The following is a 20,865-nucleotide window of genomic DNA, read 5'->3' as shown; positions in this document are numbered from 1 at the left end:
TTAACGAAATTTTTCTGGTTTCGTGTCAAGGAGAGTGAAGATGCAATTAAGCAAACTACAACTGACGTGGTCATTTATAGATATGCTCGTTTACCTTTTGGCCTCACATGCAGTCCAGTTCTCCTATCCGCAGTGCAGTGCTATGTGATTTGGCTACAAGGTATAAAGGCACTTATGCTACTGCGGCAGAACTTAAAGATAAAAGCAGTTTCATGAACGACTTTGCCGCCAGCAGCGAGAACGGCAATACAGTCACATCCGTATACTACCAAGTGACATGTCTGTTGCAATATGTAAAACTTCTAATGGCAAAATCGACTGCAAATTACAACATACTAAAGGGCATATGAAAACGGAAGGGCGATCAGTTAAAGAACATACTACAGTCCTAGACTCGACGGCGACACGGAATCAGATTCAGTCCTCTTCGATCACCGTCTCATTACCAATAAGTTACAAGATGGACTGGCAACTAAACGTCAGTTACTGCACACTACAGCGAAGTTTTGGACATCAAAACTCACTCATCTGAAGTCATTCAAAGTACCTAGACGGATAGACTTGCACAGTACAAAACCTCAAACTTCAGAAATTCAAGTTTTTTGTGATACTTCACACAGGGTATACAGAGTGGGAGGGGGGGGGGGGGGGGGTTCGCCTCAACACCTGCACCCCTCTCACCCCTCCCCCACACTCCTCCAGCCTCATTGTTTCTTTCAGAGAGTAATTCATTTTAAACTCTGTCTGAAACTACCTTTCCATAGTCATTTGTCAACTTTCCTTTCTCCTGTCCACAGTTATAATAGTGGTGTTAACGGTGTTTTGCAAGCACGATAATTGGCTCCTAGCAAAAAGCTGTGTGTCTGTCAAGTGTTTCGTTGAAATTACATTGTGTGCTGCAAAGGTATCGTGAAAAACACACACACACACACACACACACACACACACACACACACACACACATATATATATATATATATATATATATATATATATATATATACGCGCTCTCGCACGATTGCGCACATGCGTATATACTCGTACGTTTAGTGGTACCTCATTTATTTGGCTCTCATTAATCTGGGCGTTATTAGCCTAAGTCTCCTGTTAATCAGGATGTTTTTTTCTAAGTGCAGTTACTGTAAAATACATCTGCATCTACATCTACGTGATTACTCTGCTATTCACAATAAAATGCCTGTAAGAGGGTTCAATGAACCACCTTCAAGCTGTCTCTCTGCCGTTCCACTCTCGCACGGCACGAGGGAAAAACGGACACTTAAATTTTTCTGTGCGAGCCCTGATTTGTCTTATTTTATCGTGATGCTCATTTCTTGCTGTGTAGGTGGGTGTCAACAGTAAGTTTTCGCAATCGGAGGAGAAAACTGGTGATTGAAATTTCATGAGAAGATCCCGTCGCAACGAAAAACGCCTTTGTTTTAATGATTGCAACTCCAATTCACAAATCATGTCTGTGACACTATCTCCCATATTTCGCGATAATACTAAACGAGCTGCCCTTCTTTGTACTTTTTCGATGTCATCCGTCAGTCCCACCTGATGCGGATCTCACACCGCACAGCAATACTTCACAATAGGCTGGACTAGCATGGTGTAAGCAGTCTCTTTAGTAGACCTGTTGCACCTTCTAAGTGTTCTGCCAATGAATCGCAGTCTTTGGTTTGCTCTACCCACAACATTATCTATGTGATCGTTCCAATTTAGGTTATTTGTAATTGTAATCCCTAAGTATTTAGTCGAATTTACAGCCTTCAGATTTGTGTGACTTATCGCGTAATCGAAATTTAGTTGATTTATTTGAGTACTCATGTTAATAACTTCACACTTTTCTTTATTCAGGGTCAATTGCCACTTTTCGCACCTTACAGATATCTTATCTGAATCACTTTCCAAGTCGTTTTGGTCATCTTATGACTTTACAAGGCGGTAAATGACAGCATCATCTGCAAAAAATCTAAGACGGCTACTCAGATTGTCTCCTATGTAGTTAATATAGATGAGGAACAATAGAGGGCATATAACACTTCTTTGGGGAACGCCGGATATTACTGTGTTACTCGATGACTTTCCTTCTATTACTACTAACTGTGACCTTTCTGACAGCAAATCACGAATCCAGTCGCACAACTGAGGCGATACTCCGTAGGCACACAGTTTAGTTAGAAGATGCTTGTGAGGAACCGTATCGAAAGCATTCTGAAAAGCTATAAATATGGAATCAATTTGACATACCCAGTCGATAGCACTTATTACTTCAAGAGTATAAAGAGCTAGTTGTGTTTCACAAGAACGATATTTTCTGAAACCGTGCTGCCTTGCCTTTATTAAGTGATTTAAGCTGCTTCGTTACTCCGAGGATATCTACTTCTATGTTTCTCATCTTGGCAGTTGTTCTTGATTGGGTTTCAGTGATATTTACTTCCTGTTTTTTGGTGAAGGAGTTTCGGGAAACCGTGTTTAATAACTCTGCTTTAGTGGCACTGTCGCTAATGACTTCACTGTTGTTATCGCGCGGTGAAGATATTGATTGCGTATTGCCATTGGTGTGCTTTATGTATGACCAGAATGTCTTTGGGTTTTCTGCCAGATTTCGAGACAGAATTTCATTGTGGAAATTATTAGAAGCATCTCACATTGAAGTACGCGCCATGTTTGGAACTTCTGTAAAACTTTGCCAATCTTGGGGATTTTGCGTTCTCTTAAATTTGGGATGCTTTTTTCATTGCTTCTGCAACAACGATCTGACCCGTTTTGTGTACCATGGGGGATCAGTACCATCACTTATTAATTTATGTCATATATATCTCTCAATTGCTGTCGATACTATCTCTTTGAAAGCATTCCATGACTTTTCTGCACTTAGATGATCAGATCGGAAGGAGTGAAGACTGTCTCTTAAAAAGGCGTTAAGAGCATTTTTATCACCTTTTTTAAATAGATATGCTTTACGTTTCTTTTTGATGGTTGTAGGTGTTACGGTATTAATCCTAGCAGCAACTGCCTTGTGGTCGCTAATCCCTGTATTCGTCACAATACTCACTATTTTCCAGGATTATTTGTTGCTAAAAGGTCAAGTATGCTTTCGCAACCATTTACGCTTCGAGTGAGCTCATGAACTAATTGTTCAAATTAATTTGCTGAGAAAGCATTCAGTACAATTTCGGATGACGTTTTATGCTCGTTACTCTGGAAGTAATAACGACAACAGTCGATGAAAATAATAACTGAACTTCAGTTCAGACTACTGCCAAACACAGATTCTGGCTCGATGTCAGCGTCATACAGTACTGTACTGCTCCCGCTTGTAGCGAGTTTAAGATGGCATGAACGAGGAAGAAATTGGTGGTATTCATAGACATACAGATGCTCTGTGTAGGATGGAGGTGAATAAATATTGGAAAACATTACTGGGAAATTTTGTGTTGGGGCTTCAGCGGTGTCAGGCTGGAAGAATGAACTATGACTAGCTATTTGTTAAGTCAACTGACGCAACTTGCACACTGAATGTCGACCCCTTCGGAGTTCCTTGAACCATTTCTAAACATTCTCCGATGGTTAGAGATAGGTACTAATGACGTTGCAAGAGGTCCATGATTAAGGAATTTGTTGCTAGCGCACTCGAGCAAATGTAATTTCCATGTATAGCTCACGCGCTGCCTGCGATATGTAAGCAATAAGAGAATCTCAGACCAGAGAGCAGTGTTGTCAGTAGTAGGAACTGTGTAGCAGTAGGAGTAAGTAGTTGCTAGGAGTCGTGTGTGTGGAGTTGGCTGGGCCGGTCGTGGGGAGCGATGGCGGAGCCTGAGCATTTTAGTATAAGGTAAAAGCACCCTCGCGCATATGTACTATTGTTATATCAGGTCTCATGCAAAATGTTTTAAAAATCTCTTAATAATAAACTTTCTCATAAAAAATTAACTTTTGACAATTATTCATCTCAATTTCAAGAATTTACTAATTTCTCCAATCCATGGTCATCCTGATCATTGTAAAGAAAAATCAGTTGTTTCTTTTTATACATGACAAATCTATCGGCCAGCATTGCACAGGGCTGTGCCAGACAAGTTTAGTTTCATATAGGAGCAGATATATACGCGTTATCCGGCGACTTGACTGAGGTAAGAATTTTCAATTTATTCAGTACGATCTTTCAGGGCCATGACGCTGCACTGCTGACGTCGAAAATTTACCAGTTTAAATTCACAGTCAGTTATTGAAAGGTTATAAGTGAGTCACAATTTTAATTGGGAGATTAGTCTCGTCACATTTTTTTTAGTGAAATTAGTCACACTGTATTATTGATAGTTTACGGAATTTATCTGTTGGGGACTTACACTGAATGTGAATGATATAAATAATTATATTTTTACTGTAGGGAGGTTACGTAATTTTTCTGTTGGGAGGTTACAACGTAAACCACTGACTGACATGACACTGTACAATTTCTAAGACAATATTACCATTCTTCATTCGTCTGCAGTCAACGACAATAGTGAAGACGGATTAAGTGACGAAGTTGGCGGTACGTCTGAAGACATCGTGATACATACAGAGGTAATAATGCAGTAGGATAATTTTGTTTTTGTTGTGGTCTTCAGCCCAAAGACTAGTTTGATGCAGCTCTCCATGCTACTCTATCCTGTGCATCCCTCGTCATCTCCGAAAAGCTACAGCACCCTATATCCTTCTGAATCTGCTTAGTGTATTCATCTCTTGGTCTCCCTCTACGATTTCTACCCTCTACGCTTCCCTCCAATGCTAAATTGGTGATCCCTTGATGACTCAGAACGTGTACTACCAGCAGATCTCTTGTTGTGCCAAAAATTCCTCTTCTCCCCAATTCTATTCAGGACCTCCTCATTAGTTACGTGATTTACCCATCTAATCTTCAGCATTTGTTCTGTTGCAGCACATTTCAAAAGCTTCTATTCTCTTGTTGTCTGTGTTGTTTATCGGCCTTGTTTCACTTCCATGGCTACACTCCATACAAATACTTTCACAAAAGACTTTCTGACACTTAAATCTATACTTGATGTTAACATATTCCTCTTCTTCAGCAACGCTTTCCTCCGCATCGACAGTCTACATTTTATATTTTCTCTACTTCGACCGTTATCAGTTATTTGGCGCCCAGATAGTAAAACTCATGTACTGCTTTAAGTGTCTCATTTACTAATGTAATTGCCTCAGCATCACCTGATTTAATTCGACTACATTCCATTACCCTCGTTTTGCATTTTTCGACGCTAGTCTTACATCCTCCTTTCAAGATATTGTCCTTTCCTTTCAATTGTTGCTTTGCTGTCTCTGAGAGAATCACAATGTCACCGGCAATTCTCAATGTTTTTATATCTTCTACCTGGATTTTAATTCCTACTCCCAATTTTTCTTTTGTTTCCTTCATTGCTTCTGCAGTATACAGACTGAACAACATCGGGGGCAGACTACAAACCTAACTCACTCCCTTCTCAACCACTGTTTCCCTTTCGTGCCCCTGATTCTTATAACTGCCATATGGTTTCTGCACAAACTGTAAATATCCTTTCACTCCTTTAACTTGCCCTTGCTAGTTTGAGAAACTGAAAGAAATTATTCCAGTCAACATTGTCTACTACCCGTCGTATTTTTACCCACTTGATCCTGTGCTGATTTCAATATTTCATCTCTCAAAGCAACCCATTCTTCTTCTGCTGTATTCTTTTCCCCTTCTCTTTACAGTCTCCCTAATGCTCCCTCTGAAACTGGCTATAACCTCTGGTTCTTTCAGTTGATCCAGGTCCAGGTCCTCCTTAAATTTCTACCTTTTTACAATATCTGCGGTTTTAATCTACAGTTCATAACCAGTAAATTGTGGTCAGAGCCCACATCTGCGTCTGGAAATGTCTTACAATCTCTGTCTTACGATTATACAATCAGTCTGAAACATTCCGGTGTCTCCAGGCCTCCTCCGCATATAAAACCTTCTTTCATGATTCTTAAACCAAGTTTTATTGATGATTAAGTTATTCTCTGTGAAAAATTTTACCAGACGGCCTCCTCTTTCATTCCTTACCCGCAGTCCATATTCACCTACTACTTTTCCTTCTCTTCCTTTTCCTACTGTCGAATTCCAGTCCCCCATGACAACTAAAGTTTCGTCTCCCTTAAATATCTGAATAACTTCTTTTATCTCATCATACATTTCTTCAATCTCTTCATCATCTGCGGACCATTTGGCAAATAAACTTGTGCTGCAGTGGTAGGCGTGGGCTTCGTGTCTGTCTTGGCTATAATAACGCGTTCACTATGCTGCTCGTAGTAGCTTATCCACGTTCCTATTTTATTCATTATTTAACCTGCTCCTGCATTATTCCTATTTGATTTGCTATTTATAACCATGTATTCATCTCATCAGAAGTCCTATTCCTTCATCCACCGAACTTCACTAATTTCTACTATATCTGCCTTCATCCTATCCGTTTACCTTCTTAAATTTTCTAACCTACCTTCCCCATTAAGGGACCTGACATTCCACGCTCCGATCCGTAGAAAGCTAGCTTTGTTTCTCCTTTTAATTACGTCCTCCTGAGGAGTCCCAGCCCGGAGATCCGAATGGGGGACTATTTTGCCTCCGGAATATTTTACCCAAGGGGACGACATCATCATTGAACCATACAGTAAAGCTGCATCAACTCGAGAACAATTTTGGCTGCAGTTTTTGCTTGCTTACAGCCGTTCACAGTACCAGCACAGCGATGCTGTTTTGGTTGATGTTACAAGGCCAGTTCACTCAATCATCTAGTCTGTGGCCCCTGCAACTACTGAAAAGGCTGCTGCCCCTCTTCAACAATGGTTTATTCGTAGTGCCAAAAGAAAACAAATTCCTAGAAACTAATGAGCTGAAATGTCGACTTGGTCGTACAATACATAAGCGACGTACGAAACACTCCCCAAGCCTCCTAACGGTGCATGTCAGAGGGCACTTCTGGTACCAATAACTGATCCTCCTCTTCGCTGTTCCACTCGCAAATGGCTCGTGGGAAGAATGACTGTCGGTAAGCGCCTGTATTAGCTCTAATTTCTCGAATTTTCTCTTCGTGATCATTTTTCGAGATGTATATGGGAGGGACTAATATGATTTCCGACTCCTCCCGGAAGTACTCTCCCGCAATTTCAGTAGTAAATCTTCCCGTGATGCACGTTGCCTTTCTTTTAATGTGTGACACTGGAGTTTGTTACGCATCTCACTAAAACTCTCGCCCCGACTAAACGACCCCGAGAGGAAGCGTGCCGCTCTTCGTTGGTCTTCCCTATCTCTTTCAGTCCCTCTCGGTAAGGATCCCACACAGAGGAACATTATTCAAGTATTCGGTCGAACAAGCGCCTTGTATGTCGCTTCCATAATGGACGAGATACATTCCGTTAAGATTCCTCCTGTGAATCTCAGTCTGGTACCGCATTGCTTTATGTGGTTGTTCCACTTCATGTCGCTCTGGATTGTTACTCCTAGATATTTTGAGACAGGTATTGTTTCCTACAGTTTCTCATCAATAGCGTAGTTGTACAGTAGTGACTTTATTTTCCTTTGTATGTGGAACGTGCTCCCTGCCGCCGTTAGATGAGCAGCTGCCAGCAGAAAGTCGTATACTCCTAGCTCAGTTATTTGTTACATAGTTTAATTATTAATTTCTTTGCGTGTTTTTGGTACTTGCATTGTTTAATTCATAAATTTCGGGCGTATTATGTAGTATTTGAGAGTTGTGGCATCGCGTTTTAGTATCTGAATAGTGTAAATTCGCGCAGTCGTCTGTCTTATGTTTTTGTTTTGAACGGCCAATGTCGGTTGGTCACAGCCAGTGTGCTCCCTGCCGCCGTTGGATAAGAAGCTGCCAGCAGAAAGTTGTATACTCCTAGCTCACTTATTTGTTACATAGTTCAATTAATTTCTTTGCGTGTTTTTGGTACTTGCAATGTTTAATTCATAAATTTCTGGCGTATTATAGTATTTGAGAGTTGTGGCATCGCGTTTTAGTACCTGAATAGTGTAAATTCGCGTAGTCGTCTGTCTTCTGTTTTTGTTTTGAACGGCCAGTGTCGGTTGGTCACAGCCAGTGTGCTCCCTGCCGCCGTTAGATGAGCAGCTGCCAGCAGAAAGTCGTATACTCCTAGCTCAGTTATTTGTTACATAGTTTAATTAAGTTCTTTGCGTGTTTTTGGTACTTGCACTGTTTAATTCATAAATTTCTGGCGTATTATAGTATTTGAGAGTTGTGGCATCGCGTTTTAGTACCTGAATAGTGTAAAATCGCGTAGTCTCCTTCTGCCGCCGAGCAGTGTATCAGCAGTGCGCAAGTATCTGCATTACTGCATATACTAAGCAATCTTGTATTTTAATAACCGTTTAAATTTTGTGTCGATTTGTTTTTTCTCTCTGTACATTAGTCCAGACGTTCTCTGCACACCAATTTTTAGCATGGATAGGGACTGCAACTGCTGTGTTGGGATGCAGGCTGAGTTGGCATCCCTTCGCTCCCAGCTTCAGGCAGTGTTGGCTTCGGTCACACAGCTTGAGGCTGTTGCCAATGGTCGTCACTGTGGGGGTCCGGATGGGGGTTTGTCGGAGACGGCCAGCTCGTCCCAGGCATCCCCCGATCGGTCTACGACTGTGGCTGCCCGGGATACTACCCACATTGTGGCTGATCCCTCCCCTGTGATAGAGTGGGAGGTCGTCTCGAGGTGTGGCAGGGGGCGAAAGACATTCCGGAGGGCTGAACGAAAGGCCTCTCCAGTTTGTCTGACGAACCGGTTTCAGGCGCTGTCTCAGGCTGATACTGAACTTCGGCTGGACATGGCTGCTTGTCCTGTTCCAGAGGTTGCCCCTCAGTCTGCAAGATCCGGGCGGTCGCAGAGGGTGGGCTTACTGGTAGTTGGGAGCTCCAATGTCAGGCGCGTAATGGGGCCCCTTAGGGATATGGCAGCAAGAGAGGGGAAGAAAACCAATGTGCTGCACTCCGTGTGCATACAGGGGGGAATCATTCCAGATGTGGAAAGGGTCCTTTCAGATGCCATGAAGGGTACAGGGTGCACCCATCTGCAGGTGGTCGCTCATGTCGGCACCAATGATGTGTGCCGCTATGGATTGGAGGAAATCCTCTGGCTTCCGGCGGCTATCTGATTTGGTGAAGACTGCCAGTCTCGCTAGCGGGATGAAAGCAGAGCTCACCATCTGCAGCATTGTCGACAGGACTGACTGCGGACCTTTGGTACAGAGCCGAGTGGAGGGTCTGAATCAGAGACTGAGACGGTTCTGCGACCGTGTGGGCTGCAGATTCCTCGACTTGCGCCATATGGTGGTGGGGTTTCGGGTTCCGCTGGATAGGTCAGGAGTCCACTACACGCAGCAAGCGGCTACACGGGTAGCAGGGGTTGTGTGGCGTGGACTGGGCGGGTTTTTAGGTTAGATGGCCTTGGGCAAGTACAGAAAGGACAACAGCCTCAAAGGGTGTGGGGCAAAGTCAGGACATGCGGGGACCAAGCCGCAATCGGTATTGTAATTGTAAACTGTCGAAGCTGCATTGGTAAAGTACCGGAACTTCAAGCGCTGATATAAAGCACCGAAGCTGAAATCGTTATAGGTACAGAAAGCTGGCTGAAGCCAGAGATAAATTCTGCCGAAATTTTTACGAAGGCGCAGGCGGTGTTTAGCAGGGATAGATTGCATGCGACTGGTGGTGGCGTGTTTGTCGCTGTTAGTAGTAGTTTATCCTGTAGTGAAGTAGAATTGGATAGTTCCTGTGAATTATTATGGGTGGAGGTTACACTCAACAACCGAGCTAGGTTAATAATTGGCTCCTTTTACAGACCTCCCGACCCAGCAGCATTAGTGGCAGAACAACTGAGAGAAAATTTGGAATACATTTCACATAAATTTTCTCAGCATGTTATAGTCTTAGGTGGAGATTTCAATTTACCAGATATGGACTGGGACACTCAGATGTTTAGGACGGGTGGTAGGGACAGAGCATCGAGTGACATTATACTGAGTGCACTATCCGAAAATTACCTCGAGCAATTAAACAGAGAACCGACTCGTGGAGATAACATCTTGGACCTACTGATAACAAACAGACCCGAACTTTTCGACTCTGTAAGTGCAGAACAGGGAATCAGTGATCACAAGGCCGTTGCAGCATCTCTGAATATGGAAGATAATAGGAATTTAAAAAATAGGGAGGAAGGTTTATCTGTTTAGCAAGAGTAATAGAAGGCAGATTTCTGACTACCTAACAGATCAAAACGAAAATTTCTGTTCCGACACTTACAATGTTGAGTGTTTATGGAAAAAGTTCAAGGCAATCGTAAAATGCGTTTTAGACAGGTACGTGCCGAGTAAAACTGTGAGGGACGGAAAAAACCCACCGTGGTTCAACAACAAAGTTAGGAAACTACTGCGAAAGCAAAGAGAGCTTCACTGCAGGTTTAACCGCAGCCAAAACCTCTCAGACAAACAGAAGCTAAACGATGTCAAAGTTGCGTAAGGAGGGCTATGCGTGAAGCGTTCAGTGAATTCGAAAGTAAAATTCTATGTACCGACTTGACAGAAAATCCTAGGAAGTTGTGGTCTTACGTTAAATCAGTAAGTGGCTCGAAACAGCATATCCAGACACTCCGGGATGATGATGGCATTGAAACAGAGGATGACACGCGTAGAGCTGAAATACTAAACACCTTTTTCCAAAGCTGTTTCACAGAGGAAGACCGCACTGCAGTTCCTTCTCTAAATCCTCGCACAAACTAAAAAATGGCTGACATCGAAATAAGTGTCCAAGGAATAGAAAAGCAACTGGAATCACTCAACAGAGGAAAATCCACTGGATCTGACGGGATACCAATTCGATTCTACACAGAGTACGCGAAAGAACTGGCCCCCCTTCTAATAGCCGTGTACCGCAAGTCTCTAGAGGAGCGGAAGGTTCCAAATGATTGGAAAAGAGCACAGGTAGTCCCAGTCTTCAAGAAGGGTCGTCGAGCAGATGCGCAAAACTATAGACCTATATCTCTGACATCGATCTGTTGTAGAACCTTAGAATATGTTTTTTGCTCGAGTATCATGTCGTTTTTGGAAACCCAGAATCTACTCTGTAGGAATCAACATGGATTCCGGAAACAGCGATCGTGTGAGAACCAACTCGCTTTATTTGTTCATGAGACCCAGAAAGTATTAGATACAGGCTCCCAGGTAGATGCTATTTTCCTTGACTTCCGGAAGGCGTTCGATACAGTTCCGCACTGTCGCCTGATAAACAAAGTAAGAGCCTACGGAATATCAGACCAGCTGTGTGGCTGGATTGAAGAGTTTTTAGCAAACAGAACACAGCATGTTGTTATCAGTGGAGAGACGTCTACAGACGTTAAAGTAACGTCTGGCATGCCACAGGGGAGTGTTATGGGACCATTAATTTTCACAATATATATAAATGACCTAGTAGATAGTGTCGGAAGTTCCATGCGGCTTTTCGCGGATGATGCTGTAGTATACAGAGATGTTGCAGCATTAGAAAATTGTAGCGAAATGCAGGACGATCTGCAGCGGATAGGCACTTGGTGTAGGAAGAGGCAACTGACCCTTAACATAGACAAATGTAATGCATTGCGAATACATAGAAAGAAGGATCCTTTATTGTATGATTACATGATAGCGGAACAAACACTGGTAGCAGTTACTTCTGTAAAATATCTGGGAGTATGCGTGCGGAACGATTTGAAGTGGAATGATCATATAAAATTAATTGTTGGTATGGCGGGTACCAAGTTGAGATTCATTGGGAGGGTCCTTAGAAAATGTAGTCCATCAACAAAGGAGGTGGCTTACAAAACACTCGTTCGACATATACTTGAGTATTGCTCATCAGTGTGGGATCCGTACCAGATCGGGTTGACGGAAGAGATAGAGAAGATCCAAAGAAGAGCGGCGCGTTTCGTCACAGGGTTATTTGGTAACCGTGATAGCGTTACGGAGATGTTTAGCAAACTCAAGTGGCAGACTCTGCAAGAGAGGCGCTCTGCATCGCGGTGTAGCTTGCTCGCCAGGTTTCGAGAGGGTGCGTTTCTGGATGAGGTATCGAATATATTGCTTTCCCCTACTTATACCTCCCGAGGAGATCACGAATGTAAAATTAGAGAGATTCGAGCGCGCACAGAGGCTTTCAAACAGTCGTTCTTCCCGCGAACCATACGCGACTGGAACAGAAAAGGGAGGTAATGACAGTGGCACGTAAAGTGCCCTACGCCACACACCGTTGGGTGGCTTGCGGAGTATAAATGTAGATGTAGATGTAGAACGTGTTACATTTATTTACGTTCAGGGTCACATGCAGGTCCTGCACCACTGATCATCAGCCCTCTGCGGGTCACTCTGCAAATCGACACTGTCTCCTGGCACTACTGCATTATAACAGACAACTGTATCATTTGCGAATAGTCTTAAAGAGCTTTCGACGCTTTCTACTACATCACCTGCATACACTGTAAAGAGCAAAGGTTCTATCACACTTCGTTGGGGTGCTCCAGAAATTTCATTGTCGTCTGTCGATAATGTTCCGTTAAGAGAGACGTGTTGAGTGACACCTGCTAGGAATACTTGTCTTGCATACAGTCGCAAACCTTGTGTGAGACTCGAGAAGCTAATAATTTTTTTTCAGTAAACGGCATTGCGGAACGGTGTCAGATCTTTCCTGAAATCAATGAAAGCTGCATCTACTTGGGAGCCGTTATCTACACCGCTATGGATCTTAAGGGGGAACAGAGCGGACAGAGTTTCGCAAGACCTATGTTTACGGAATTTATGTTGGCGTTTATAGAGGGGATTACTTTTTGGCATTCCAAAAACGTCATAACTCTTGACCATAAAACATATTCCATAATTCTACAGCAGACTGGCGTCAGCGATATAGGCCTATAATTATGCGCACTTGTTCTATGACCGTTCTTGAAAACAGAAATGATCTAAGCTTTTTTTCCGGTCGTCAGGTACCCATCGTTGTCCCAACGATCAATGATAAACTGCTGGCAGTAGGGGAGGACATTCTTTCTAATAATATTTGTTGAAACCTATAGGTATCTCGTGTGGTCCTGATGCCTTTCCACTATTGAGCGATTTTAGCTGCTTTTCCACGATCGGTTATCTCAAGACCTGCCATTTCGTTAGTTTGTTGTTGTTGTGGTCTTCGATCCTGAGACTGGTTTGATGCAGCTCACCATGCTACTCTATCCTGTGCAAGCTTCTTCATCTCCCAGTACCTACTGCAACGTACATCCTTCTGAATCTCCTTAGTGTATTCATCTCTTGGTCTCCCTCTACGATTTTTACCCTCCATGCTGCCCTCCAATGCTAAATTTGTGATACCTTCATGCCTCAAAACATGCCCTACCAACCGATCCCTTCTTCTAGTCAAGTTGTGCCACAAACCTCCTCTTTAGTTACGTGATCTACCCACCTTATCTTCAGCATTCTTCTGTAGCACCACATTTCGAAAGCTTCTATTCTCTTCTTGTCAAACTAGTTATCGTCCATGTTTCACTTCCATACATGGCTACACTCCATACAAATACTTTCAGAAACGACTTCCTGACACTTAAATCTATACTCGATGTTAACAAATTTCTCTTCTTCAGAAACGATTTCCTAGCCATTGCCAGCCTACATTTGATATCCTCTCTACTTCGACCATCATCAGTTATTTTGCTCCCCAAATAGCAAAACTCCTTTACTACTTTAAGTGTCTCATTTCCTAATCTAATTGCCTCAGCATCACCTGACTTAATTCGACTACATTCAATTATCCTCGTTTTGCTTTTGTTGATGTTCATCTTATATCCTCCTTTCAAGACACTGTCCATTCCGTTCAACTGCTCTTCCAAGTCCTTTGCTGTCTCTGACAGAATTACAATGTCATCGGCGAACCTCAAAGTTTTTACTTCTTCTCCATGAATTTTAATACCTACTCCGAATTTTTCTTTTGTTTCCTTTACTGCTTGCTCAATATACAGATTGAATAACATCGGGGAGAGGCTACAACCCTGTCTCACTCCTTTTCCAACCACTGCTTCCCTTTCATGCCCCTCGACTCTTATAACTGCCATCTGATTTCTGTACAAATTGTAAATAGCCTTTCACTCCCTGTATTTTATACCTGCCACCTTCAGAATTTGGAAGAGAGTATTCCAGTTAACATTGTCAAAAGCTTTCTCTAAGTTTACAAATGCTGGAAACGTAGGTTTGCCTTTTCTTAATCTTTCTTCTAAGATAAGTAGTAAGGTTAGTATTGCCTCACGTGTTTCAACATTTCTACGGAATCCAAACTGATCTTCCCCGAGGTCCGCTTCTACCAGTTTTTCCATTCGTCTGTAAAGAATTCGCGTTAGTATTTTGCAGCTGTGACTTATTAAACTGACAGTTCGGTAATTTTCACATCTGTCAACACCTGCTTTCTTTGGGATTGGAATTATTGTATTCTTCTTGAAGTCTGATGGTATTTCGACTGTCTCATACATCTTTCGTTAGCACAATTCTTGAAATGAGGGACCGTATTTCTGTCTTCGGCAGTGAAACGTTTTAGCAAGACTGAATTCAGTATTTCGGCATTCTCCCTGTTATCTTCTGTTTCTGTGCCAATATGGTCTCTGAGTATGTGAGCAGATGATTTCGAACCCCTCATTGCTTTTGCATAAGATCAAAACATCTGATGGTTTTTACTCAGATTGTTTGACAAAATTTTACTTTTGAAGTCATTGAATGCCCCAGGTTAATTTTTGTTTCATTCAGGTTTTGTTTGTCATATAGGTTTTGACCTCTCTTGAATCAGATAGGATAATACTGGACGTAGACAGTTGGGGTAATGTAATTACGTCGCTTGAATGAGAGGGTTGGCGACAGAACGGACATTCAGCCATCCTACGCGACTAACGTAGCCAAATAAAATAATGATCAAGCAATCTAGTTGATGGCACGGGACCAAGACCACAAAGAAGAATGTTCGTTGACACTTATTTAGACACACTTGCATCCATTTATACGATTTACAACCTTCTGTATTGCTGAAAAGATATTTTAATGAGTGAATTGTGTTATGAAACTGCTTTTGGAACACTATTTTGCGAACTTCTCTAGTTAAGTATTCTAAAGGATGGACTTGTAGGCTTTCACCCTAAACTTGAAAGAAACATGTTCCCACGGTAATCGGTACGCCTGCGAAGGCAAACGCTAGCAATATATTCCAAATCATGGGCATAACAACGGGCTTTTTCCGGGGTTCATACTTCGGGCTCTATTGGCGACAGAAGGGTAGGGTCAGGAGTTTTGGCTAGCCGTTGGGCTAGAGACCATTTATAAGCCCAACGGAAGTATCGTCTTACACTAATTATCCTACAGCAGAGGATCAAATTTTGCATATTGCACACTTCGTCCAGCTTAAACAAATGGAGAAAAATGTTTGATTCTTCTAACATCATGTCGTCTACAGTGTGCCATAAGGAGTTTATGGAAGCACCAGTTGTTCATGCGCGGTTCCCGAAAAAACCCGTCGTCAGCAGCGTATGCCTAACTAATGAAACGCGGCAAATAGCAAAAATTTTGACTATATTTTCTCAAAGCGTTGTCCGCCCCCTGTAGCTGAGTGGTCAGCGCGACAGAATGTCAGTCCTAAGGGCCCGGGTTCGATTCCCGACTGGGTCGGCTGGGCGTTGTGTTGTCCTAATCATCATAATTTCATCCCCATCGACGCGCAAGTCGCCGAAGTGGCGTCTAATCGAAAGACTTACACCCAGCGTGAACAGTCTACCCAACTGGAGGCCCTAGTCACACGACATTTATTTATTTTTCAAAGCTTTTATCTAGAAGTGCATCCTTCTGTTCCCAAAAAGCTTTATCCGTTATCGAGAAACACCCCAGATATATGATTTTTGGATACTATAACTGAGCTGCAGATTCTGTGACCTGAAGTTTTCCTTGGTATCTTCATCCATTTCCGAGATATAGAGTTCAAAATTGTGTTACTTGTAGAGGCAAAATCCCGTGTGTGCCGAAAACGTGGCTTATAAAAGTGTATGGAGAAATATGCTTCAAGTGTCTCCGTTATCATTAGAAGGGTTCTGGGAACCAAATGTCGTAGCACTGACGCACAAAATAAATTTCTGTGCTCGTAAAATCTGGCGTGAAGTGTAAAATTAGTTCAGTATTATTTAAATTCGACGCGAGTAAACTATCAAAATATTAATGACCCAGAAAGTTCTTTTCGTATGAGTAACATGACCTGCTGTAGCAGTGAACAGACGGGAACCAACGGATTAGTGCTCCTATCGGAGTACAAAAAAGGCCAATATTCTACTGTTTAAAAGACTGTCTGAAAAGTAGGGCACCAGCTGTCTCATTCTACGTTCATTACCACCTTTAAAAATCTTACCAAAAATTTTGGCATGCGAATATACCCGCGCATTTTTATGGTGAGAGAAAAGGAGACCTGCCAACGGCCTTGCCGCAGTGGTTACACCGGTTCCCGTGAGATCACCGAAGTTAAGCGCTGTCGGGCGTGGTCGGCACTTGGATGGGTGACCATCGGGGCCGCCATGCGCTGTCGCCATTTTTCGGGGTGCACTCATCCTCATGATGCCAATTGAGGAGCTACTCGACCGAATAGTAGCGGCTTCGGTCAAGAATACCATCATAACGACCGGGAGAGCGGTGTGCTGACCGCACGCCCCTCCTATCCGTATCCTCCACGTAGGATGACACGGCGGTCGGATGGTCCCGGTAGGCCACCCGTGGCCTGAAGACGGAGTGAGTGAGAAAAGGAGACAGTGGTTGTGTTACAGAGAGTCCAAAGCAGAGAGCAGCAGTTTGAGGGAAAGAGAGGAACACAGTAGGAGTCGAACATAGTCGTAAGTGACAGATTAGTGCTAGGGACAGAGTTACAAAGAGGAAGGGATAGGAACAGTGGAAAGAGACAGCAGCAGTGGGAAGGAATGAAAGAGAAGGCAAGAGGGAGACAGTGAGAGTGAGAGAGACACAGAGAGGTAATGACAATGAGTTGGGCTGAATGAGTAAGTGAGAATGGGAAACTGGGAGTGGAGGGGTATGAGCGACTTGCAGCTGTGGACTAGTGGATGTCAGCGAGTTAGGGTTAAGGGAGCATCTGCGAGTGAGAGGTGAGCTGCGTGTTAAAAAGAGCGCGATTTTGTTCGCATGCAGAAGTTTTTGGCAAGTGATAGCCGACTTTGCAGCCAGAGTCTTTTGAACAGGAACATATTCACCTGTTTTGTGCTCCAATAGGATCACTTTTCCGCTGGTTCTACTGTTCATTTTGGCGACGGATCCGCTGTGTGGATGAGTACCTTGACGATGCCGATGACGATGTACTCGAGCCCCGGCCGGTCGGAGTAGTAGTGCAGCACGAGCGCGCCGTCCTCGGGCCGCTCCGTGCAGCGGAACGACGGCGCCCTCATGCCCGGGTAAAGCGTGCCCAGGTGGTCGTGCAGCGCGTCCAGGTTCTGCGGACAAGGGGAAGGCGTCACTCCAAACGTCTCTGACTCGCAGTACGTAATTATACGTGTGTGGGAACAGCGCCTGCCTCCTCTCTCAGTGAGTCTGCATTTGTAGAAATCTCTTTTCTTAGCTAATGTAAGTATGTCAGTTTCAGGTATGACAATGGTTAGAAGACAGAGCAACGATTGAACAGCAAGTTTTATGTCATCTAGCAAAACAGCAAGTATTATCTTTAGCAACTCAAGTACGACGAACGGAACGGAAAAAAAAGAATATGGCTTGGGTGAGGAGAGCCTTAGTACAGCTCATTATGTTGGATACTCCATGCAAAGGCTCAAACACATCGAGAGGAAGTTGGCTGAAAATACGACAAATACATGAAAAGTAGTATGAGTCGTGAAGCCTGACAGCATCAGGAAAGGAGACATTAGTGTTAATGTAATATACAGGATATTTTTAAATGAATATCGGGGTTTTAACACTTTATAATATTAATTATATTAAACTTACAGTTATAAGTGATATGTCAAATGAAAGAGCAACTACAACAGTTTTACCAACAACATTATAAATGTTCAATGTGAGCACTATTTGTCACACGGCACACATCAAGTTTACGGGCCTTTCTATTTTGGTGAACCTACTGTAACTTATACGTCTTACCTTGATACGCTAGAGCAATGGCTCTTCCCTCAGTTGGAAGAAGATGAGCCAGAGAACTTCATTTTCCAGCAAGATGGTCCGCCACCTCACTGGCATAGCGAAGTACGCGATTGGTTGAATTTCACTGTATCCAAGCGCTGGATATGCCGCAAGGGGCCCAATGACAGGGCTTGCTTTGCATGGCCTCCACGTTCACCCGACCTAACGCCATGTGATTTTTTCCTTTGGGACTTCATCAATGATCATGGGTACGTGCCTTCGCTACCAGCAGACCTCCCTGAATTAAGAAACCCGATTGAAACAGCTGTTGCTACAATCACTGAAGACACACTTATCAACGTTTGGGAAAAACTCAGCTATAAAATAGATGTGTGCCGTTTGACAAATGGGTCTCACATTGAACATTTATAAGGTTCTTGGTAAAACTGTTTGAGTTGCTCTTTCATTTGACATATCGTTTGTGACTGTATGTTTAATATAATAAATATTATAAAGCGTTAAAACCGAGATATTCATTTATAAACAAGAATAACTGAACTGTATCGCCTGTTTTACAAATGCATATAATGGATGACGGATGCAATTTTACTATATATATATATATATATATATATATATATATATATATATATATATATATATATATATATAAACTATTGCTGTGTAGACAACAACTTAAATTTGACAATGAAAACATGTTGACTGGTTTCAGTTGTGTATAACAATCACATTCAGATCATCCAGACTATAAATGGAAGTATATGTGCATTAAATGTAAATGTCATGTGACTAGGGCCTCCCGTCAGGTAGACCGATTGCCGGGTGCAATTCTTTTGATTTGACGCCACTTCGGCGACTTGGCGTCATTGAACAGTATCAGTAGCGAAGGTAACAGCTTACTTGTCTAGTTGGGCTGGTTTAATTCTATTTCTGTCAGCAATGAGTACAAACAGGATAACAACGGCTATTTTATATATTACGTCGAATTAATCTTATGCCAACCAGGGTTTGGAACAGTTTGTAATTCTGGTAGCCATTGCAAAAGCTTCCTTACTGTATTACCTGTTTTAAAAATGCATGTAACAGATGATCGATGCAATTCTACTTATGCAGCTGCTGACACTCCCCCCCCCCCCCCCCCCCAGCTGTCTTCACCTGCGTCTCGCAAGATTATAGGTTACGATGTGGCTCACCCTTGGTGATGCTTTTAACATCAATGTGGTTTTAGTCTGGTTGCTTTTAACATTCAGGCACGTTTTTGGATGACGTTTGCCATTCACACTGTTCAGTGCATATTTACCTGTATCTACGCTTTGAACTACCTGAAGATGGTCGTTACACACAACCAAAACTAGTCATCATGTTTTAATTGTGTAATGTAAATTACAATCAAGGCAGTAAAGATTTTTGTATATAACTTTTTAAAATTTTATGTAGCATTATGTCTGGATCGCCAGGAGTGAGAGAATTCCAGTAAAACATGTGATTACACGTTAAGCTTTAATACCTCCACACTGCTAACGACTTCAGAAAAACACTCAAACAGCATTTCAAATGACAGCTTGTCTAATACGCCGCTCCTTTTAACACATGGCCCCCTGCAATTTTATTCGCAAAAGTCTCAAAGTTAAATAGCAACAGAAACCAAGCATCAAGGAGACATAATGCTCTGTTTTCTTCAGTCCACCAAGCTTAGACGAGAAGTCAAACCCACCATGCTTCCGCTAGCAGTGAAGCTTATCACACCTCCCTCGTTAGTGCCTAAGAATCTCGGACACGTAGCACTTTCTACTACGTCATAATTCTTGAGCAGCGCCCGCCAATCACATTTCTGATATTACTTTTTAATAATTGATTATATTAAATCCTGTTTGCCTTATCTCAGACGTATCTTTATTGTCAGCTTTCTAAATGCACCAATAAAAATAAAATTAAAAGGGTAGTTCAAAGAAGCAAGAGAATATATTACAAACGGTTTTCCACTAAACTTTAAGCAACTATAAGTAGGGAGGTTAACATTTTTCTTTGCCGCAGGATTCCACGGACTCCATGTAATTATCGGTACAATCTTCCTAACAACATACATACTTCGACATTCAACAAACCAGTTTTTATCAGGGCACCACCACCAACATCCTTCATGGTAATCACGAGAATTTTAAAAATTCCAAGAAAAACTAAATCTCATGTAGTGTTTTTGGAATCTGTAACAAAATTCTAAAAATTTGTTCCAACTTAATAAGTGATGTATGCAATGCATCACTGGCAATGGGAATTTTTGCAGACAGGTTCAAATAAGCAACTGTCAAACCTGTCCATAAGAAACGAGACAATACAGTCATTAACAATTATCGTCCATTTTCCTTACTGACATCATTATCCAAAATATTCGAAAAATTAATGTACTCAAGAGTAGTCTCTTACTTAACTGGAAACAATTTAGTTAACATACCACATTTTGGATTCCAGAAGGATTGCGCAACTAAGCATGCTGTTTATGCATTCTCTCATCATATAGCACAAGTCTTCAATAATAAAATTCGCTAGTTGGTATTTTGCGATATTTTCAAGGCATGTGGACATGTAGACCATGCTGATCTCCTAGAAATTCAAGTTTTATGGAGTTGATGGCTCTATGCACAGATGGTCTGAATCATACGTAA

At 42.4% G+C, this 20,865-nt stretch overlaps 1 protein-coding gene and 1 pseudogene across 1 annotated transcript in view; one reads left to right on the top strand and one right to left on the bottom strand.

The window, feature by feature from the left end:
• The window catches only part of LOC126412732 (guanylate cyclase soluble subunit beta-1), a 261,772-nt gene that overhangs the window by 174,868 nt on the left and 66,039 nt on the right, over positions 1-20,865 (bottom strand). Inside the window, exon 5 of the mRNA XM_050082463.1 lies at positions 17,389-17,544. Within this exon, the coding sequence (XP_049938420.1) occupies positions 17,389-17,544 (156 nt within the window). The remainder of the gene's footprint in view (positions 1-17,388; positions 17,545-20,865) is intronic.
• Positions 16,520-16,637, top strand: LOC126413637 (5S ribosomal RNA; annotated as a pseudogene).

Source organism: Schistocerca serialis, chromosome 7 (genome assembly GCF_023864345.2).
Source record: "Schistocerca serialis cubense isolate TAMUIC-IGC-003099 chromosome 7, iqSchSeri2.2, whole genome shotgun sequence".
Lineage (NCBI taxonomy): Eukaryota > Metazoa > Arthropoda > Insecta > Orthoptera > Acrididae > Schistocerca > Schistocerca serialis.
Note: the sequence above shows the minus strand (reverse complement) of the source record. Positions and strands in the feature narration are given on the sequence as shown.